This window comes from Cygnus olor, chromosome 7 (genome assembly GCF_009769625.2).
Source record: "Cygnus olor isolate bCygOlo1 chromosome 7, bCygOlo1.pri.v2, whole genome shotgun sequence".
In the NCBI taxonomy this organism is placed as follows: Eukaryota; Metazoa; Chordata; class Aves; order Anseriformes; family Anatidae; genus Cygnus; species Cygnus olor.
Window position 1 is genome coordinate 22,934,700 of NC_049175.1, and position 20,348 is coordinate 22,955,047.

Below are 20,348 nucleotides of genomic sequence, written 5' to 3' on the forward strand. Positions count from 1 at the left end.
TATCAGAGCTTTGTATTTACATGGCTGTTGCAATTAAATACAAATATAATTAGCATTTTTCTTAAGTTTAAGAAACTTTATCAGAATTACATCAGCTTCTGACATATGTGCAATTGTATTGTCATTGGCTATGAAATCCATATGGAAGGTAAAGGTTTCATACACAGTAACACAATCTATATAATTTATCAATTAAGAAATAGTAGGAACTTACGTTTTCATTGTAACTATAGTATATTTTGCTACCAGAAACAGGGTGTAAGTTTAATAAGAAACTAGCATTTATACCAAATTGTTTCATTTGTAATACGTCCATCTAGTGATTTAAAAAAATTGCAAACAAGCTATGCATTTGCTAACCATAATGGGCAGATTTGGATACCCTTGTTTCCGTTGCTAGAGTACATATATCTTGGAAAAGAGTTTACCCAAACACAAAGGACTGGAGCCATTCTTCTTTTCACTGACAGCTCTGCTGCCCCTTTCTCTCCTAAAGACCTTCTGACCCCATAGCAACAATTATCTCCTCTTCCATGCTTAATAAGCGTATTTCAGATTAGATAAAGGTATGCCAACTCAGTTGCCTCACTGTTTATAAGCTAAACCACAATTCATGTCAGCTGAAGCAAGTTCCATATATTTTGACAACTCTAACTTGTTTTAAAGTATTATTTATTTTAAAACTCATGGAGGACATTTTCTATTTTTATGAGAGAGAGAGAGAGAGAACAGACTTCTATGTGTATAGTCAGCAAGAAAGTGAAAATACAATATGAAGGAAACAGCAATCCCATAGAACTAATCCTGCCAAATAACAGAAATAGCATGAAGCCCTAATGCCATACAAGAAGTTCACTGTACAAAGTTTGCTGTGGTTTCTCCAGAAATTGAACTGAGCATCTGTGGTTTGAACTTTAGGTATACAGACAGCCAACCCTCAAATAGCATTAACACACAGGGACAGGGGTGAGTGTTACTGGAGTTTGGGTTGGTTTGCTGGGTCCTGTCTCGCACCTCACCCCTTTTGTTGTTTGGGGGGGGGGGGGGGGGGGGGGGGGGGGGGACGGGGACGACACAGCAGGGGATTTATCAAGTTTATTAATTTCTCTTAAGGATACTGAATTCAGGAAGAAAAACAGTTTATCCACAACAGTTTGTAATAACAGTTATCCAGTGAATGCAATAGGAGGGTGGACTGAACATGGAGAAACACTTGTTTTATTCTTAGCTTATTGTACATTTTCCGTGTTCCTCAGGGCACAGAAACTTCAGCAGTTCTGCTGTGACTGCCCAGGTATACGTCCCTAGATGATAACAAAAACAGGACAATTTAAGATAGTTTAACCTTCCTGAATAGGTTTCATGCCATGAGAGGTCTTATTTTCACCTACATTTACTATGTTCCTATGTAAGCTTATTTGTTGAAAACTATGATTACCAAGTGCTGGGTAAGTTTGTTCCAGATCTTATGAATTTAAAAGTCACAGATCAGCATTGAAACAGGTTTACACAAATCCTTGAAATTTACTTCATCTTTAAAATTTCTCAGTGGAATACTTCAAAAACACTGGTTTTGTAAATTCATTAGGGCTGTACCGTCAAGAGTACTCCTATGCCTGATCATCTGTTGTTTATGTAAATAGAAGAGAGATTTCATTGCTTATTTTTACTCTGGCCTTTAAAGCAGAAATGAAAGCAATTACTTCAGAAATTCTAAATTTAATCACTGAAGCCCAAAGACATCCTGTGATATGTTACCATCGACTTTTCTGAACATGGGAAAACCTAGAGGAGATTCTGATATTTTCCCAATAAAGTTTCTCAACAAACATGCTAAGGATTGATTAATTGGAGGAGGCAGAGAGGAAACAACACATGTGCAATTATTCTGAAATTAAGTAGTCATGAACATTATGAATTGAAGTCACACATTTCACAGTGAACTACACTCATATGCCCTTGGATGCTGTACATACCTGCATAACTAATATTTAAACAGATCGTCAATAAAATTTTCAATCTGCAGCTTGTTTTCCTGTTAGTTTGACTATTTCAGATGAAAAAAGTGACATAACCCCTCAAGTCCTTCTTGCATGCACATAACAATTAATTGCTTGAAGACTGATCTTTGAGCTAGATTCCTTCGAGCACTCTAAACAGTAATCACATATTGTTCACAGAGCACCCGTTGTGCACTCGTTCTAGTAGAAGTTGCATGGTGACTCCATGTGAAAAGCCCACAGACTAATGGGATAATTTCTTGTTACTGGTAAATGAAAGGACATCACAAACACAATTAATGCCCAAAGCTATCAAAATAGTCATCATTTTGCAAAATGATAGATTAGATCATTCTACTGAACTTTAATGAACTGTTATTTCTGAAAATGACAAGATACTAATGAAAAATTGAGAGTCTCTAAATTATTTCATGAAGATCACACACCTCTGAAATATGCTATAATTAGGTATTCACGCTTAGTTACAAAAGAGGTGGTGACTTAAACCTATGAAGGTGTAAACCTGTGAAGAAAGTCTAACTTTCCTTTAATATCCTTTCACTTCTTGATGCAGGATACCTGGATTTCCCAGTCCTCCAGTAAATGTCACTGCATTATTGTTCATCCTTGGAAATTCCAAAGACTAAATCTAATGAGTTAATATGAAATGTTGCCAGCCTGAGCGGATCCAAGAAATGAAATTATTTTATGTCTTTCAAGCTGAAATAGGCAGACATGTGTCTCCTCTAGATACTCAAGTATATAACTTTTGCATCAGTTATACATGAATGGTTACCCAAATGCTACTTCTCAGCGTTCTGTCAAGGTTGAAGAAATGCCTTGCAGCCTTAATTTCCTCAAAGAGTTCACTAGTGGGTTAATTAGCTTTTGGAGACTAACACAGACATTTAACAATGGAACATATTATTGGGCATTATGGATTTAAAAAAAAAAAAAGCCAATTATTCACTTTAGTACAGAGGCAAAAAATTACATAGAATTTGAGTACAGAAACACATTAAGTAGCATCTCCACCACTATTAATATAATTGGGTAAAAGACAGATAGGAGAGTTTCAGAACAAATGAGACACATGGCACTGACTCATATTGTCAATGCATTTGTGCACATAGGAATCAAGAAGTGCTAAGACAATGCTTATGAAGGTTTCTATTGAGAACACCTCATGATAAGCAGTGCATTTGGGAAATTAATTCAAAGTAAGCCATACATGCAAGCCTTTGGGTCATACAGAATCCTTTACAGTAAGGCTCTCCTCGTATCAGTCTCTGCACATGAGTGAAAAGGGTGCTAAGCCTACCTATGGAAGAAAAAAATCTTACTGTGCCAAAAGCTTTCTCAGTTGTCTTCAGAAGCAATTAGTGTTCCTCACTTGCCTAATCCAGTCTTACAAACATAGTTACTATGAGAATCTTCTTTTCTAATATAGAAAAGAAGCGTTCTGCAGCTGTCAGTAAGTCTTCATCTCCATGGAACTGGAACAGAAAAGCCAAGGTGGGAGCAGGTGGAAACTGGACTATAGAAGGTGACTAACTGCTTTGTCCTCCTCACTGGGGTTTTGGTTTTGTTAGTTTCAGTATAGAGTTCATCTGATTTAATCAGCACTGTGCTGCCAAGTACTGGCATGGGTCCCAAAGTTGTACCTTCTGGAAAGATTAGAAGAGGTTGCCGAGACCCCATTCCAGCTCAAGTAACCAAGAACAAGCATCAAGAGCTGATGACACAGAAGCCATATGTCTGGTATAATTCGGAAATATGGTAGATTAGGGGGAATATTCTGCTGTCAAAATAAATTAATTATCCTCCCAAATGTAGAAGTTAAAAAAAAAATCCAGATCAAAAATGCCAGATGGAGATGTAGTTTTGCAAAAAATACTTGCACAAAAATTCTGATTAGGCCTGTTTCCTCCCCATGTTTTTAACTGAAAAATACGTAAAAGCATTCTCATAAATTCATAGGGTTGCGCACAATCAAGAATCTTGTCCTTGGTATAGCCCCTTTATGTTTCAGATTTGGAGAAGAGCCTTTAGACTCTCTTCTACTAAAAAATAAAGTGATACATTCAGTTTGGGATTGAAAAAAATAAGTTAACTGAAAAGGTTAGTATAGTGTTTACTTCCTGGGGGTTGAATGGTTTCAAAATCATAATGTGTTTTTTTCAGCCATCTCATAATAGCTTATACATTGCAATATATATAAAAATACACAGAATATTCAGACTAAAAAAGACCCATAGTGACAATGTTGCTATAAAAATAGTAGATCCTTAATATCAGTTTTGATAAGAAACTTGCTCTATCACTGCAGATATTCTGTGAATTACTGCAATGATGTACATAGATCTTTTATGCTAACAGGTTGTCATAATTTGTAATTTGAAAAGTAAGGAGATATATTTCTTACAGATTTTTTTTTCTACTGAGACCAGTTCAAACTTTTCTATTTATCACTATTGGTTATCTGGAAAAACAATAAATTCTGAGAGATTATTTTGGCTTCTGTCTATCAGAATGATTTAGTAACCTCTGTCTTTTTTCAGGCTTTAAACTTCAGAAGTTTAAGCAAGAGATTGCCCATTCACATTAACATACTCCTTCCACATAGTTTAATTTGCTTGGTGGCTTGAGAGCCTGATGAAACTTTAATTGAAGTCAAACAAACATTTTCGTTAGCCCCGTTGGAAATTCAGTCAGGCACTTAGCCTGCAAATAACACGGAGTGTGACATAATCAGTCATATTTTTCCTTATATTACTATTTACCACATTTCCTGTGACTAAGGCTAACTTTTGAATGACTGGTATGAGAAATAATATTTGAAAAGTTTGGAATGTAATAAGCAAAATTCTTGGCATTTTTTTGTGATGTTATTAAGCTCAGTGGTTTTCAATAAAGAGGATGATCTGTATTGGCTCAGTAAATGCACTGAGTTACATGCATTAGAAGATTATTTAAACAGGATACTGTAAACACCCTGTAAGAATTATTTGCTCATTAACACTAAGATGGGCTGCAAAGAAAAATCCAAGTCTTTAACTCAGTGTGCATCAAATATGTTCATACAAGTGAATAAGAACAATGACATGTATCAGTGGTCTAAACCCTTCCTTAGGCAGGCCTTCCTGCAAATCCACCCCTTCTCCTCAGATCCTTGGCTCCCTGTGTAACCTACCGGACATCATCTCATTTCTCCCCATCTGAAAAAGAGATGATTCCTCCACCCAGTGACTGAACAAAAGAGCATTAAATTATTCTCTTTAGTAGCTAAGTGGCATTTGGAAACTGCATTCATGAAGCATTGGAAGAAGCATGTCCTGTACCTGATTTGGCACAGGAGGAAGAGGAAAGCAAATCCGAGATTCAGTCCAAAAAAGCTCTGCTACACTGCTCCTTCACTGCCAGATGGGCACCGAGAAGTGTCAGTCCAATCATCCCTTACCCACACTGCAGCACCAACCTGACCTCAGCTGAAAGGGACAACTAAGCCTACAATACCAACTTCCAGCTTCAGAAGCAAGAAATATCCAGAGAAGGAAGCTAAGAAAGCAGTTCATGGGTCTAATTGCAAAACAATACTACTTTATTTCCTGAGAAAAGGAAATTTTAAGTTCCTCTTTTGAGTGCAAGAAACCCCTAAATTAAATTCACATCTGTCTATGTGTAGCTAACGACAGTACACCATTTTTTGCTTATTAGGGCTGTTTGCAGTCTGGACTCTAGCCCAGGAGGGGCAACATTGTTGGGAGCCTTTGTCCATGCTGTCTGGGCTAGGTGGCAAGGGCAGCACATTCCCTGACCGACAAGCTAGCTGTGGTGTGGTCTGGGCGGTACTACAGGCTAGTAGTACCTACTAAATGGGATCCATCACACAGAACCCCTGCTTTTCTTTGTTTGCTTTGTTGTTCTATTTCTCCGTTGTTGTTGTTATTGTTTATTTTTAAAGTACTGACAATTAAAACATTAACAGCCACAAAATACTAAGTGAGCATGCATTCTAAATCAAGGTTGAAATTCAGACAAAAATATTACCTGCTTCTGCAACTTGTCATTTGTAAGAAATAATGATCCACTAACCAAGCAGCATAACCAAGACTATAAATCAGTAAGATTGAAATCCCCACAGCATCATCTTTCTGTCAGCCTTTCTCTAAGACTCACAGAATTACTGGATATCTGCCAGAGAAGTAGCATAAAATGCTACAACACAAATAAATGAAATACACTTATACCATCTACAGTACATTTTTGCCTTTTTAAGCATTATTCCTAAAATGTTGTTCACATATACCTTGGTTCAACATTTCTTAACCTTCCCCCCCCCCCCCCCGCCCCATGTTCTCCCCCTGCCTCTGCTTTATCCAGCTAGACAAAGCCTCTGGGAGACGGTTGTGGCTGGGTCCACCACTCGGTTGCACAACACTGTTGTTTACACCTTTGCCATTTCCCTCCCAAAGCCCATCCAGTGCAGCAGAGGGGGAGATACAGCTGAAAGTCCAGCTCAGCCATAGGTAGGATAGCACATTAGAGCTCTGGAAATTGACTTGTTGTTGGCACGCCCACAGAGTTGGGTTCAAAACACAATGCCTGTAGATGATAGCTGCTGAGGAATCAAGTTGTCCTTCAATATTTTTCCATAGGCCTTTTCTTAGATATTAGCCACAAGGTTTCAGGACCTGCTTCACACCTGATTACAGCCAGGTATAGCATACCCAGTAATTAAAAATAATATAAAATAAAATACAAAGTGTTATGTTTTATTTTGATGGCTAATTTTCAGAGGCATTCAACTCATGTAAAACTAATATATCAGGGCAGAAGAAAAGACATTAATTCTGTAGAATCTGAAGAATGGAAACAGCTAAAACTCTTGGCTTTAGTCCTTTTAATTCTCCAGTCTACACAGGCATTATCAGTATTAGATACTGCTTTTACTAATAAACTAAAACAAGAAGTTTGCTTTTTACTTGTCTCACATGGCAATAGACTCAAACAGATACAGTTCTCTCACAGACAAGATTTCCAGAGAACTACTTACATGCGAACAGCAAGTATATTTTAAATCCACCTATTTGAGCAAAACATTTAATTGTAGGGATCAACCTTCAATCCTGAAGTTCATCACATACAGATTCTTAGTCTTCATAAAGTCAGCATTAAAGACATAGACCTTAAATATACCTCAAAAGTGAAACAAGAAGTACACTTACACTCTTAAAAACAGGATTGTTGAAAAGTCTTTCCAGATCAAATATCCTACTGATAAAGAGACTCCCAGAACTAACCCCATGAATAGCTGAAATTGCTGTGTCAGTATAGGGCAGAGTTTTGCAAACCTTCATTCAGTCATTTATTCCCTATCCACCAGCTGTGATTATTCTGAAAAGGATTGAATTCACATGGTACTGAATAGTTCTCTGTCCTATAGAGACGTCTGTGGGTTATCTGAAGCAATACAATTATAGTCATTGCAATGAGGAAATAACTTTGCGGTTCTTTACACATAAATGCATTTTAACTATAAAATATTCATTTTATTTTTTTGTTGTTGTTGGAGGAAAGAAAAACAGCATGTACAAATGCCTGTTTTAAATCAAAAACCAAATTGCTGTTGTTTTTACAGTTTCATTTTTTTCCATTTAAAGTATCTGAGATGAATCCCCACAGACTTCACCAACAAGGGGTAAAGGGTGCAGGATCAGTCATATATTCTTGGGTTTAGTTTTACTGCAGAAATCCATGCTGATTTTTTGAATGTATTATATTCCAAAGTCTTTTGTAGGATTTCTCCAATTTTCTTGCTTATATTTTCATCAGAGTTCCAGACTCCCCCTGAGAAGCACTGATGCAGGCTATTCAAAGGAGCAGGATACTTTCTAGCTGTTCTATGGTACCCCACTTGCAGAAAAGGGCTGGTCACTCAAAAATGACTGATTAAGGATTGACCTAAAAGTTGAGAAGTAAATGTAGATCTTTATACTAGCCTGACAGAATAACCAATTTAAGCACCTATGTAACAATTACAATTGATTGTGTATCTATAATCAGAATATCCTTAAGTATCCATGCAACAAATACACTGGTGATCTTTTCTTTTCTTCTTCTTCCTTTTTTTTTTTTTTTTAATGTAAAATCGTTGCTAATCAATGCAGGTAAGTCAGGCTTAGTAACAGCTTTCAGACCATGGATTTTATGAACAATAAAATATTAATTAGTGAACAATAAAGCTAAACAAAAATTATGTGTGGTTAAATCATTAGCTGAATAGCAATAGGCAATAGACAGAGATCTACTCTTGTACATACAATCAGGTCAGGTTTTCAGGGGCAGGCAAAATAACAATGCAAGCAACAAATGTGAATGTCTAAGAATACGTGCAGCCGTGACAATTTACAGCTTGCTGCTCCTTCAGATATTGGGGCCAGAGGAGCAGCTATTCACAGCTCATTTGCTGGCTCTGAAAGTGGTGGTGGAGGTAGAGACAAACCAAAGCAGAAATACTGCATATAAATTCTTTGTTGTGACCTATAAAAAACAGCCCTTTGTCCTTAGATATTTTCAAAAATAGAATAATTCAGCTGGTTCTTCGCAGACTGAGGTATCAAACAGAAAAAATATTAGGATGACTCTCTGTGAAAAGCAATTATCTTTTTCCACTGAACTATAAAAACTATGTGGATTTATCTGAGACAGTTGATTTAAATTTGCTTTAAATACAAGAAAGTTTTTTTAACACAGAATAGTTTGCAGCTAATTGCTTTACATAATATATTCACCTTTGTTGGCCTTCCACATCCAAAAAGCTGTGATTCAGAGCTTGTAATGATACACTGAGTCTCTCTGGATTTGAAATATTTCTGAATAGAAAATGGTATTAATAAAAAGCAAACATATCATCACTATGTAACTTTTTACAAACACATTTCTCTTGTGCCTTCACTTGCCCTGATAATAAAGATCACCACAGAGTCAAAGAAATGGGGCCTTAAGATGGGGCCAGATCCTTTTCCCAAATGCAGAAGACTAGAGTCCCCAAAGTCCTACTAGAAAAATCTATTGTCTTGTTCAAAGAGTAACATATAGCTGCTGATAACAGCTTGCATTATCAGACGAAGGACTTTCATGTGGAAGGTGAAGAACTTCCAGCTGAAAATTAAAGCACACTAACAGTTATCAGGAGGACTAGCACAGAAGTATCCAAAATCTCAATCTATTAGGCTACAGGGCTCCTTATGCTAGTTTGTCAAGTAAAATCTGCTGAAAATCAAAACTTCAGGTTCTTCTTTTGTTCAGTTTACATCTCATCAGCTGCAAAGGCATTCAGAGAGAGAAATGGTACTGTTCTGGAATGGGATGATCTTCCCCTTCTTTATTACAGTAATCCCATTTGGGGTGGAAAGTTACCTTGGAATTTGGTGAAATAGATTGATGTTTTCCAAAGTGTCATCTTGTGGGGCTCTCATTACACCTCTTCTAGTTTTCCTCCAGGCATTTAGAAACTGAGTGATTGATGTTAACATCTGAATAGTCCCTTAGACAAATCTGAATTTTTAGGCAGCAATGGAACCAGTGTGTTACCATCTCTCAGGTCATACTATACTCACAATTGTATTTGTAATACTTGCTGGATCTTAAGGGTAAAACAATTCTCCTGCCTGCATTGCAGTGTTTTAGCTGCAGTGCAGATCACTAATATCTGTTCTCCCTGTCAAGTCTCAGAGCGGTCAGATATGATTTTGTGAACATCCCTCTGCAATTGCTCTCTGCATGCTAGTGTCTCCTTCACAATCAGTGTGATTAGAGGGTATGTACTGCCTTTCTACTTGTACTAGTTACTGCTGACCTGATGGCTCAGTTTCTGCTTTTTCCTATGACTTTTTAATGCACCCTCTCTCTGGTCCTCCAGACACTCTCTCATCCTAAGTAGCTACAGGAGCGACCTAGAGTCTTTGGTCTTCCTTCTTCAGTATGTGGTGGATACCCAATAATTCACGTGTGTTTTTTTCTCTGACATGCCTTTGAATCCCATTTTACTGTAATCCGTGTGAGCACAGAAATAATCTCTCCATGCAGCAGGGACAGCGCTGCCCAGCTATATGGTTCCTTCATTTTTAACCTGTCATGTTGAAGAGTGCATGAACAGCAGGCACTTCAATGGAAATCATTAGAAGAGAAGTGACAGGTTACCTCCTTTGTTATATGATGCTTCCAGATAAACATTTCATAAGAAAACTGCTCATGTTTTTGTGCTTGCTGCTGTCTCACTTTCATTTCTTCCCTTTCTTCTGAGAAACAGCAAACAGCATAAACCTACATCTAAAATGGTGGAAGAGAGGTTTCCTTATTCAGAGTCCTGGCAAATATCAGCCATTTTCCCACCAATTTAAACAGACTCAGTGAAGCAGGGAGCCTATTTTCTCTTCTGCTTGTTTTTCTTAATTCTTTCCCAAAAGGCTGCTCTGGGGAGCAGCTCCTCTCTGCACACGGACCTGCAGGAGCCCTGTTTATTACTTGTTTTGGTTTTTGATCTGACAGTTGATGATGCTCATTGTTGAAATACAGTCTCTTAAGTGCAAAAGGAACCAACCATAAAAACATGCTTTTCCAAGAAACATTTGTACATATATATAGACATATATAGATATATGTACGCACACAGACTCAGAGCAAGAGTCCTTTTACAAGTCACTTCAATCACTGCTGTTAAATACAAGAAATGTGAGCCTCCACCTCCAGGCAGTTTTTGTATGTGCCTGTTAAAAAAAAAAAAAATGGCTACACAGTACTTTGTAAGTGCAAGTATTGTTAGAAAAAGTGAAAATAGTGGGGAATCAGAGTGAGGGAGCTCTCTTCCATGAGCAGACTGCACCAGGGCTAAGTGCTCCATTGTACCAGCTAACATAGGGTGCCTTCCTCCTACCTGAACTTGCCCTCTGCAACAAGCAAGCCGAGTCTGCAAATGTTGAGTATTAGAGCTGTGTTATTCCTGTGTCCTAGTGCTGAGCATTTTAGTAAAGTTTCATCACCTCAAAAGACTAGCTCTCCAAATAATGAAGACTCCACGTGCATTTATCAATGAACTTTTATAAAGCTTATTTTTATCTGTGACATCAACACTTTTAGTAAAATTTATCAAATATCCAGTATTTTCTGATGTACCATACTCCTTGAAGAGAACTCTGTGCTTAAAAGCTTTGCTCAGCCAGGCTTTAAAAACTCATTATTGGCAGCACTAAGACTTCATTAAATTCTTCTCTAAAGATTAAGTAATCACGTGTTTGTGAATACTTTGATATTTGGATATTTCAGTAATTGGAAATTGATCACTTTGGTTATATGTTATTGTCCCTTTTTCATGCCTGGAGAAAAATGCAAGTGTTATTGGAATTAGTTGTTCCTCTTGCAATTTTTAAGTTTTCCACAGCACTGTTGTGGGTGTTAGAAAATTCAGTTCCTGTAAATATTACTGTCACCAGAGTGACGCATGAGAATATGAACATAACTTTAAAGCTTAGGCCCAAATGGAGCAAGTTCATATTACAGAAAACATTCAAAGGATATAAAAAATCTAGAATAATTAAAGACTTGAACCTATGTTTTACACATGGTGCAGTACGAAGGACAAACTTTTTAGTGAAAATCCACATAAAAATATTTTGAAAAAAAAAAAAAAGTTTATTAATCTCAACAGAGAGAAAAGAAAATTCTGCAGACTTCCAAAAAAAATGCTCAAAACAATAGCAAAACAGCATGAGCTGAGAGCACCCTCTTCTGATCATTATTTTATTTTTCAGGTTCTAATAAAATATCTTCTGCATATGTTGTAAAATTCCTATGACCTGGACTTTACTCAGGTTTATAAATACATAAAATGTTAGAGAGGTTAATACAACAAATTTGTTTCAGCTAAAAAAAAAAAATTAAAAAAAAATGCTTTAATTATTCTGTTTTACAAAAGTAAAGACACTTCTTCCAGTAACTTCTTCCCCTTGTATGCTCCAGCTTAAATTCAGTGAGGCCATCCAGGGTTGGAAGTGAAGGAGGAAGGCTGGGTTTTTATTCAATTCATGTCAACAAGAGAGATTAATTCAGCTGGGAAAAAAATAGTCTAATACTAAAAGAGAGCATTTAAAAAGGTGAAAGAATAAGGAAAATGGGGGGAGAATAGTGACATAAATATTTTCCTATAGTAATAGCAGCATCATTTGTACAGTTTTCTCACAAGGACAGGCTGAAAACATAAATTCTAACTGCCTCTATAATTTAGAAAGAAGCAAAGGGAGCAGTGCCTCTGTCCTTTTGCCTCACATTCAGTCTCTGAGGACCAGAGAGGAAAAACTGTTCATGAATGTTAGAGCAAATGAAGCCCGATTTTCTCCAGATTTCTGTTTCTGTGTTGACTGACTCTCAAGTCTAGAAGATGTAACTTGTCATTGAAGCTTTCCCCACGTTTAAGACATTTAGATATGCTCTCTTTAATGTGTATTCTCTGGGATCTAAAAGGGTTTGAACTCATGCTGTCTTTTTTGCAGTGGGGGAAGCAGTCAGATGTCTCTCTGACCTGGACATTTCCTTTCATAAAGCTCCTAAGAACATCCTGTCTCAGGGATTTCTATTCTTTCATCACATTTGGTGAAAATATAACAATGGGTTCAAAAAACTAGGTAGCCATGGACCAGTGGGCAGATATATCAATATATCTGGCCTTATGCACTTTTCATCCCATGTACTTAAGTCTCTGAAGCCTTTTGTAGAGGGCCCTAGGTAGGCAGAACTTTGGGTAGAGGTACCCCTTGGTGTGGGTAGTGGTTCACATGAGAAATGAACCAAGACAAGAGTGGCCAGCAGCCATGACTAAAGAGAGCCCTGCACTGCGGATGAGGTGGTACATTTAGGGTAAGTCATCCTGCTGCTACCAGCACCCACCTGCAGAGAGGGAGATTTACCCACCAGCATACATTCTCAGCATCGTGCATGTTGAAAGCCAATAGAGATAAAATTGGAAGATACAAACAAAATCCTATTATATGATAAGGAAGCCAGGATGGACAGAGACAGCAAAGAGATAAGAGGGTCATGAAGCTACAGAGCAATTTGGATCTGAGAAAGTGGATGCACAATTCACCAGATGCATTCAGCCACACTGGATTGCCAGATGAAGCTAGACCTTGTCAAACTGTAACAGATTAGCCTCTTCAGCTCTCTCTACATTTAGGCTCTGGCACAGACCATTTTAGACAAATACAGATGATGGCTGCAGTGCACACAGGAATGACACAAGCAAGAATGATGTTGAAATATCATTAAAATTGATGATTTTGGCTTGTCCCTCTGTTAACTTTTATACAGCACAGCAGTGCATCGAAGACCTGACATTATCAAAACAATGTACAGCCTTCAGTGAAGGGAAATGCTAAAATAAATAGAGGCTTATGCAAATATGTGGAAGATACCAAATACGTTTGGTTCTAGTGGTAAAAAGTTGCATATTAATTCGCGTAATCTGACAATAAGAGAAATCCAGTTCTTTCCATTATGTGCACTTTCTTATGGAAAAGGTAACCAATAGCTGGGTTATAGAAACAAAGTACAATACAGTCCAAAGACTCCAAAGTAATACATGGCAACCCAAGGCAAATACAGCTTTGAAACTATTGGACCAGAAGTGGCACATCCACAAAATAGGATATTAGGGTGGAAATAAAGGAATTGTCTCTCCCTTTTGGACTCTTACAATGTTTTGGCTGGAGGTGCATAGAGAGACTGATCAACTGAAAAAAAGACAAAAAAAAATCTCAACCATGAGGGATGTTGTATTTCCTCATTTCAAAAACCCTTAGTGAGGCTTTACCCAGTAGCTGGAAATATGCTGGGAGGTACAGTGACAGAACAAGGAGTCTGCATTTTTGAGTCTGGCCATTTGTTCCACCTGAAATAAGATCCCAGCATCTGTGAGCACATGAAGTTTGAAATGATGCAGAGTCTGCTATGTATTGGCATCCATATGGCAAGCTTTATGGAAATGTATGGAAATCTCTAGAGTTATCAGTTCTTACTTATCAGAATTAGCAAAAAGTTGACCAGCAGTGTGTAAAGAGGTTATTCAGCAGAATTAAAACTATCCTGAAATATAAGAAGCCTCAGACTTCAAAGACTTTAGAGTATTTGCACATCATATTCAGATTTTTCTTTTAAAAGAAAAGTAGGATCAGTAGGATCTCTGAACCTTTCATTATGAAAGAACCTCAGAAAGTACTGGGAATGATACCTGATCACTTACACAGTGATAAAGAACGATGGGGAAAGATGATGAAATTATGCTCAATATCTTATTCATGTTCTGTGACTGAACATCATCTTTCTGTCAACTTATATTTAGCTACTCACAGACCTTAATCTGCTGTATTAGATTATTTTGAAGATTATGCTATTTTTGAGAGGCCAACACTGTCACTACTTGTCAGAATGCACTGAAGGGTTGTCCAAGGCAAGCCTTATAAACTATCACAAGATTGGACTAGATGCCTATGGCCAACTCACAGACCAATAATGTAGGGTGGAAGCTGTTCTTATAGATCTAGTTTTCTTCACAAGGCAGGAAATTGTCTCAGGAAAGGACAGTCGTATCCATTAGATATAATCAAAACCATATGCTGTGAATGGAGATCACTTTGATTAGGACTAAATTAGCTACATGCATAGCTAGTTCAGCATATGAGTCTAATGGACTAGTATTTAAATGCATAGAAATGTACAGAAGGTTTCCTTAGAAGAGACTAATGCACTGTTAAATGATTCCTCTTCATTCCGTCTTTCATGGCCAAAGGAACAGATAGCAGGAGATGGTGAACAGATGGGCAGATAAAATGCTGACATTTGGTCCATGGTCATGTAATGGTTATGTGACCATTCTTCTTGGAAACTTATCCATGATCCTCATGTAGGGAGATCATTGGTTTAACAACGGGACAAGGATTAAGCCAGAAAGAACTGGGATGGAAACAGGTCTTTTGCTATGGAGAAGCACTGAGATGGCCAAAATTGCATCAATGCCATTTGCGAAAGAAGCTATGTGGGTAAAGCCAGATGAAGGATGAATCAACTTGGGCATGAATGGAAAATATTGATAGTTTCCATTCCTGAATGTGCATATCCAAGTAATATTTTGATGTTGATTCTGGGGAGAAAATATTACTCCAGAGACTGTGGACCTCTGGAGGAGGTAAAGGAAGACGCAGGTGGTCTGTCTTGTAGTGGCATTCATCCAAAGCAGCTGCTGGACAAAGCAAAACTGGAAGTGGATTGAGTGAAGACTCTTAAAGAAACTGGGGAGAAAAAAAAAAAAAAAAAAGAGAGAGAGGAGGCAATCCCTTCTTTTGCATCTTCCAAGTATATGTCAGTGGATGCAATGCCAGCTTTCCCCACACTGGCCAGTTTGTTGCTGTTTCTGAAATGTGATGTTTATAGTAGCATCATTAACAATAGCATCAGGGTCAGGGACATGCAAGCTGAGAATATATGCCATGTAATTCAGGCTTGAAATCCATTTTATTCTTTTTCTTTTATTTTATTCTTTTTTTTTCCCCTACCTTTGCCAGCTTGTTTGCTTGCAAAGCAGCTAAGCCTCAGAGCTAGAGCTATGAGATTCTGGATCCATTCCTGATCTGCCTTTAAACCAGCATAGTGAGATTCCTCTCCTGAGAAATCAAATAAAACTGCTATCAAATCTTTCTACTGTCTAGGTTCCAAAACCTGCTATAGCAAGGAAAGCATCATCAACTGTTTGTGCATTAATACAGATGAAGTTATCTAGTGGTTAAATCTGGATTAAATTCAGATGCAGAGCAGAATTTGAAAATTAATCAGGGCTGTGGTTTGTGTGCACGTGTGATGGTGCTAATTTTTTTTTTTTTTGTCTTCTGAAGCTTTAACTGTATTTCATCTGGAATAGGAAAATAGAGTCCATTCCAGTTTGAAAGCAAACACAGAACCCAAATTATATGAGTAAATTCACATCAGGAGACTGAAATACCCCTAAAATCCTTCTCTCTCTGAGGACGGAAAGTTTGATTGCTAGATGAGACTAGGAAAGAAAAATGGCTCCAGATGAAAACTGATAAAAAGCTGAAACTGGCAATATGATTAAACTGCACCCTGGTATTAATTATGAAGTTATATAGTAATATATGACGTAATGGCAAATCCATTACAGTCTTCAAACTCATGTCAAGCCTATCAGCTACAAACACTGTTGAGCACCCAGTTCCCTACTATAGTGAGCAGAGTCCATCCCAGTCTTCAGCACTCAGGTTGAGAGAGCTTGTTCTTGCAGTGACATCTTTAATCAGCCCAGAAGATTCCCCCTGATTCATTTCCCACCACTTCAGCAAACCCAGCAAACTTCAGCAAAAAAATCTTCAAGAGAAACTTCTCCTAAAGATTTGAACTGGCTTTTATGATTAACTTGATGCTTGTGTCAACTCTTAGCAGTGTGCCTGCAAATTACCTGTGAATATTTATTTAGAATTTTTAAATATTGATAAGAAAATCATAGGTACTGCCACTAGTCTGCCTGTCTTGAAACGCTGAGATACTGTAATACTTTGATTTGAATCATTATAACCTGCAGGAGAAAACCTCAACCTAAGGATAGAAGTCAGGCATCAAACACAAGATACTGTGGTTGCAATGTTACTTCACAGGTTGGCAGAATATGTTACTGATTTAGGGGGCTAAAATGATGGAAATGGCACTCTGGGTTTAAGCCTGAACTTCAGAGCGAAAAACAGAAGTCCTCAACAGTCTACCTGACTACACTATTTTGTCTGATTTTAATTAATCTGTTACTGAAAACATGACCTAGTTACCATAGTACAAATGTCAGTTTCTAGTAGCTTTTCTCTAGAGTCCTTAACTAGCATTTGCCATTTACGTTTGCTCATTCAATCATGAAGAGTAGTTAATTAGCTCCATCTACTGCTGCATAAAGTGAATTGTACTAGTAGCGTCAGTTCTTCAGTAGCCTCTCCACATTATAACCCCAGTGGTGTTTTTGGCACTCTGCTGCACTATGCCACTGGCAAGAACTGTTAGTGGAAAGCAGAAGGTCTACATCTTTCTATTTCTTCTACTGTCACTGGCTTTACTATGATGCATGCTTTCTTTAATCTCTAATCTTTTTTAAATTTATTTTTGAATTGCAGGGTGAAAATGTGGGACGTTATTTCTTTTAATACATTTTCCCACCTCAAAAGACACAACCGTTCTTTTAAAATAACTATCACAATGAAGAGACTTGCAATGAAAGGAACAGAGCTATGTAGGTTACTGCTGCACTGATCATAAAGGTGGCCATGGTGCTGAATATGGCTACTCAGACCAACAGATGGATGGGATGCCCTTGTCTTGTGCTTTCAATATGTGTTGACTGGAGAGTTCAGATAGGGCATTTAGTTGTTTAACTGTATGTTAAAAAAAAAATTCTATATTTGAAGTGCCACCTTGGTTTATGAGTTAGTGAATGCCTGTTCCAAAACATTTTTTAGTATGTCCCTTTTGATTTAGGTGAAATATTTCAGATACAGTCATAACATCCCTACCAGCATCCCACTAAGTAGGCTGCATGATAATTACCTAAAATATAGCTGACTCTGAGAAAGACAACAAATAATTGACAAAGTGAAAAATCAGCAAGGGCTAATACCTTCAAATGTCTAAAATCTCCAAAAATATATATCGTGGTATTGAAAGACATAGCTCAACAAAGGATTATATTTTCATAATAATTTACTGTTCTGTTAAGAAACTACCGAAAGATGAATTATCTCTAAATTAATTGGAAACTACAATGCTTACTTTACAACTGTAGTAAATGTTAATCCTAAATTTAGTGTTAACACAACAGATAATTTGTACCATATGCATGAGCTATTTAAAAATATTCAGGGTCAATGTAAACTTCAAATTTAGGAAACTAAATTCAGAGCTCTACTTATGCTTCCTGTGAATTTTATGGTGGAAAGAACTGGAAAAACATCTCAAAATCCAGTTTTACAACTCATTTCCAAAATAAACAAAAAGCAAAACTCACAAATCTGTTTCTGAATACAAAGTTTAAGATTAAATCTGCAATAGCAGAACGATTTAAAGAAAAGTACAAAATACATATTGTTTCTTACACCTTTTATGGATTTTGCTGCAAGGGAGGGCAAATCAAACTCACACTAATATTTTACAATTTCTTTCTTCTCGTATTAGTGTTTACCTTCACAGGCAGCATACTGCCAAGAAGCTAAGTCAAAGAGTGTTAATGTTATGGAGGATTTCTAATGTATTTCTACATATGCAGTGTTGTGTATCATCGTAAATGTCACAGTACACAGTTTAAGTTGCACACATACGCATCTATACGTATACATAGAATCATAGAATGCCTTGGGTTGGAAGGGACCTCCAAGGTTGCATATACATGCAACTCGCACTTTTATTATGGTAAAGGAAAAAGTGCAACACGTGCTTCTAAACTTCCAAACTGCAGTACAGGAAACAGGTTGCCAGATCAATAACTTTTGTAACATCTGTCAGTGAAGTCAACAGTCAGAAAGACTGCGATCATTTTTCATCAGGTGTAACCATTCTGTAATGTGGGTCATAAGTTTATCTGTGTAAAACCTTCCCTTTTCTCATCGAGAGTTATTGTGTACCCAGGGGTTTTCTTGTCAGTTCAGGAAGTAAGGCTTTTCATCTTTACACAAAATTTTTAATGGCAACTGACTGAAGCAAAATTTGCTAAGCTGAAAATGAAGCATACCAAATTTTCCTCTGCATAATAGTTACCCAGGCAGTTGTAACTGAACAGAGTGCAGAGTACAAACTTCAGCATCAATGGCCATATTCCACTAAGGATTGGCCAGCACCTAAAATTTTCTTTACTTGGGGAAAACAATTCTTTGGATCTAAACTTTCTTAGCTCCAGTCCATTTCTATATTCTGCCATGCATGTATTCAGAAAAGCCAGTGATGCCTATGGGAGTTCTGTGTAAAGACTTAGGGAAGAGTCTCGATACGTATTTGCAGTCTTACAAATTTGCGCATATTGTTTGGTTGGTGTTGGTAGCCCACACTTTCAAAACTGTTTCTTTCTATGAAGCAAAAATACTTTAACCTGCAATTACACATTTTCATGTATAATCTGGAAAACTTATTATTGATAAAGCTAGATGGCATTGAATACTGAAAGTATATCAGGAAAACAACACTTCAATGTCTTTATTTTTCAACATATTCAACACAGTTCAGAAACAACTATAATATAGCTTTTATTTTACAAAGTTGACCATTAAAATATTAAAAAGGATTTAATGTCCATTGACTAGTAGTATAATATGGGACATGCATGCTAAAGGAAAGTCAATTTCAGATGACAGCCATTTAATAGTGGAAAAGCGAGTTAACGAGAAAGTTCGCATAAATGCTTGAAAAGACAGCGTGTCCCCTCATATCCCTTTAGCCTAAGGCAGCTTTCCCATTCTACTGCAACTTCCCTGCTGTATCCACTTTCTAACCTTTACACCATGACAGTTTTAATTTTAAAATATTTAGAAATACAAATAATATACCCAATAAAATACATTAATTATGATGAATGATAACGGGAAAGAAAATCTGGCATAGTTGTCTATGTGGTAAGGATTTTTAACGTGGAAACAATCAAAGATACAGAAAAGTCTTTTCATTACTGACATTGGTGAACTACATCCACTGTGTTTACTTCTCTCCTTTTTGCCATTGATGCTGGTTTTGCTGCTCTTGTTTGAATCAATTTTGTTCACATTGTCAGAGGCGCTGCAACTGTTAGCAACTGCTGCCAGGACTCCATTCCTTTCTTCTTCAGCCTCTTCATCCTCATCCTGATTGGAAACAAAACAGCACAGCAGGAACCTAAGTGCACATTTCATTGCCTATTTACTTTAGAAGTGAAGCAAATAATAGGATTTTTCCTACAACTCTTCCTGTGGTTCAGCTCCATGATTCCAAGGGCGAGCATCCACAGGCACCAGACAGCTCCTTTCAGTTTTCAGAGCCTCTGTATACAAGTAAAACACACCAATTTACACAATAGCTTACCAAAGAAGCTTTCACAGGGCTGCAGAGCAAAGCTGAATGTGCTCAAATATGGCACACTAAGCTTTATCTAAGACAGCAGCAAATCCACAAAATGCAAAAAAAAAAAAAAAAAAAAAAAAAAAAAAAAAAAAAAGTAAGCTGTCTTCAGCTCAGGGGAAACTCTCGCAAAAGGTAATGTCTACAAAGTGAGTAAAGCAGAGCCCC

The 20,348-nt window shown here is 37.2% G+C and overlaps 1 protein-coding gene and 1 long non-coding RNA gene across 7 annotated transcripts in view; both read right to left on the minus strand.

Annotated features, from left to right (window-relative positions):
• LOC121073377 overlaps window positions 1–7,331 on the minus strand; it is a 43,836-nt gene extending 36,505 nt beyond the window's left edge. For both annotated transcript variants that reach the window (XR_005821662.1, XR_005821663.1), the window contains exon 1: window positions 7,229–7,331. This is a non-coding gene — a long non-coding RNA (uncharacterized LOC121073377). The remainder of the gene's footprint in view (window positions 1–7,228) is intronic.
• Window positions 7,332–19,264: 11,933 nt separating this feature from the next.
• The window catches only part of LOC121073113 (gamma-aminobutyric acid receptor subunit pi-like), a 47,027-nt gene continuing 45,943 nt past the window's right edge, over window positions 19,265–20,348 (minus strand). For all 5 annotated transcript variants that reach the window (XM_040563754.1, XM_040563756.1, XM_040563758.1 and 2 more), the window contains one exon: window positions 19,265–19,927. In XM_040563754.1, the coding sequence (XP_040419688.1) occupies window positions 19,616–19,927 (312 nt within the window). In that variant the 3' untranslated portion in view covers window positions 19,265–19,615. The remainder of the gene's footprint in view (window positions 19,928–20,348) is intronic.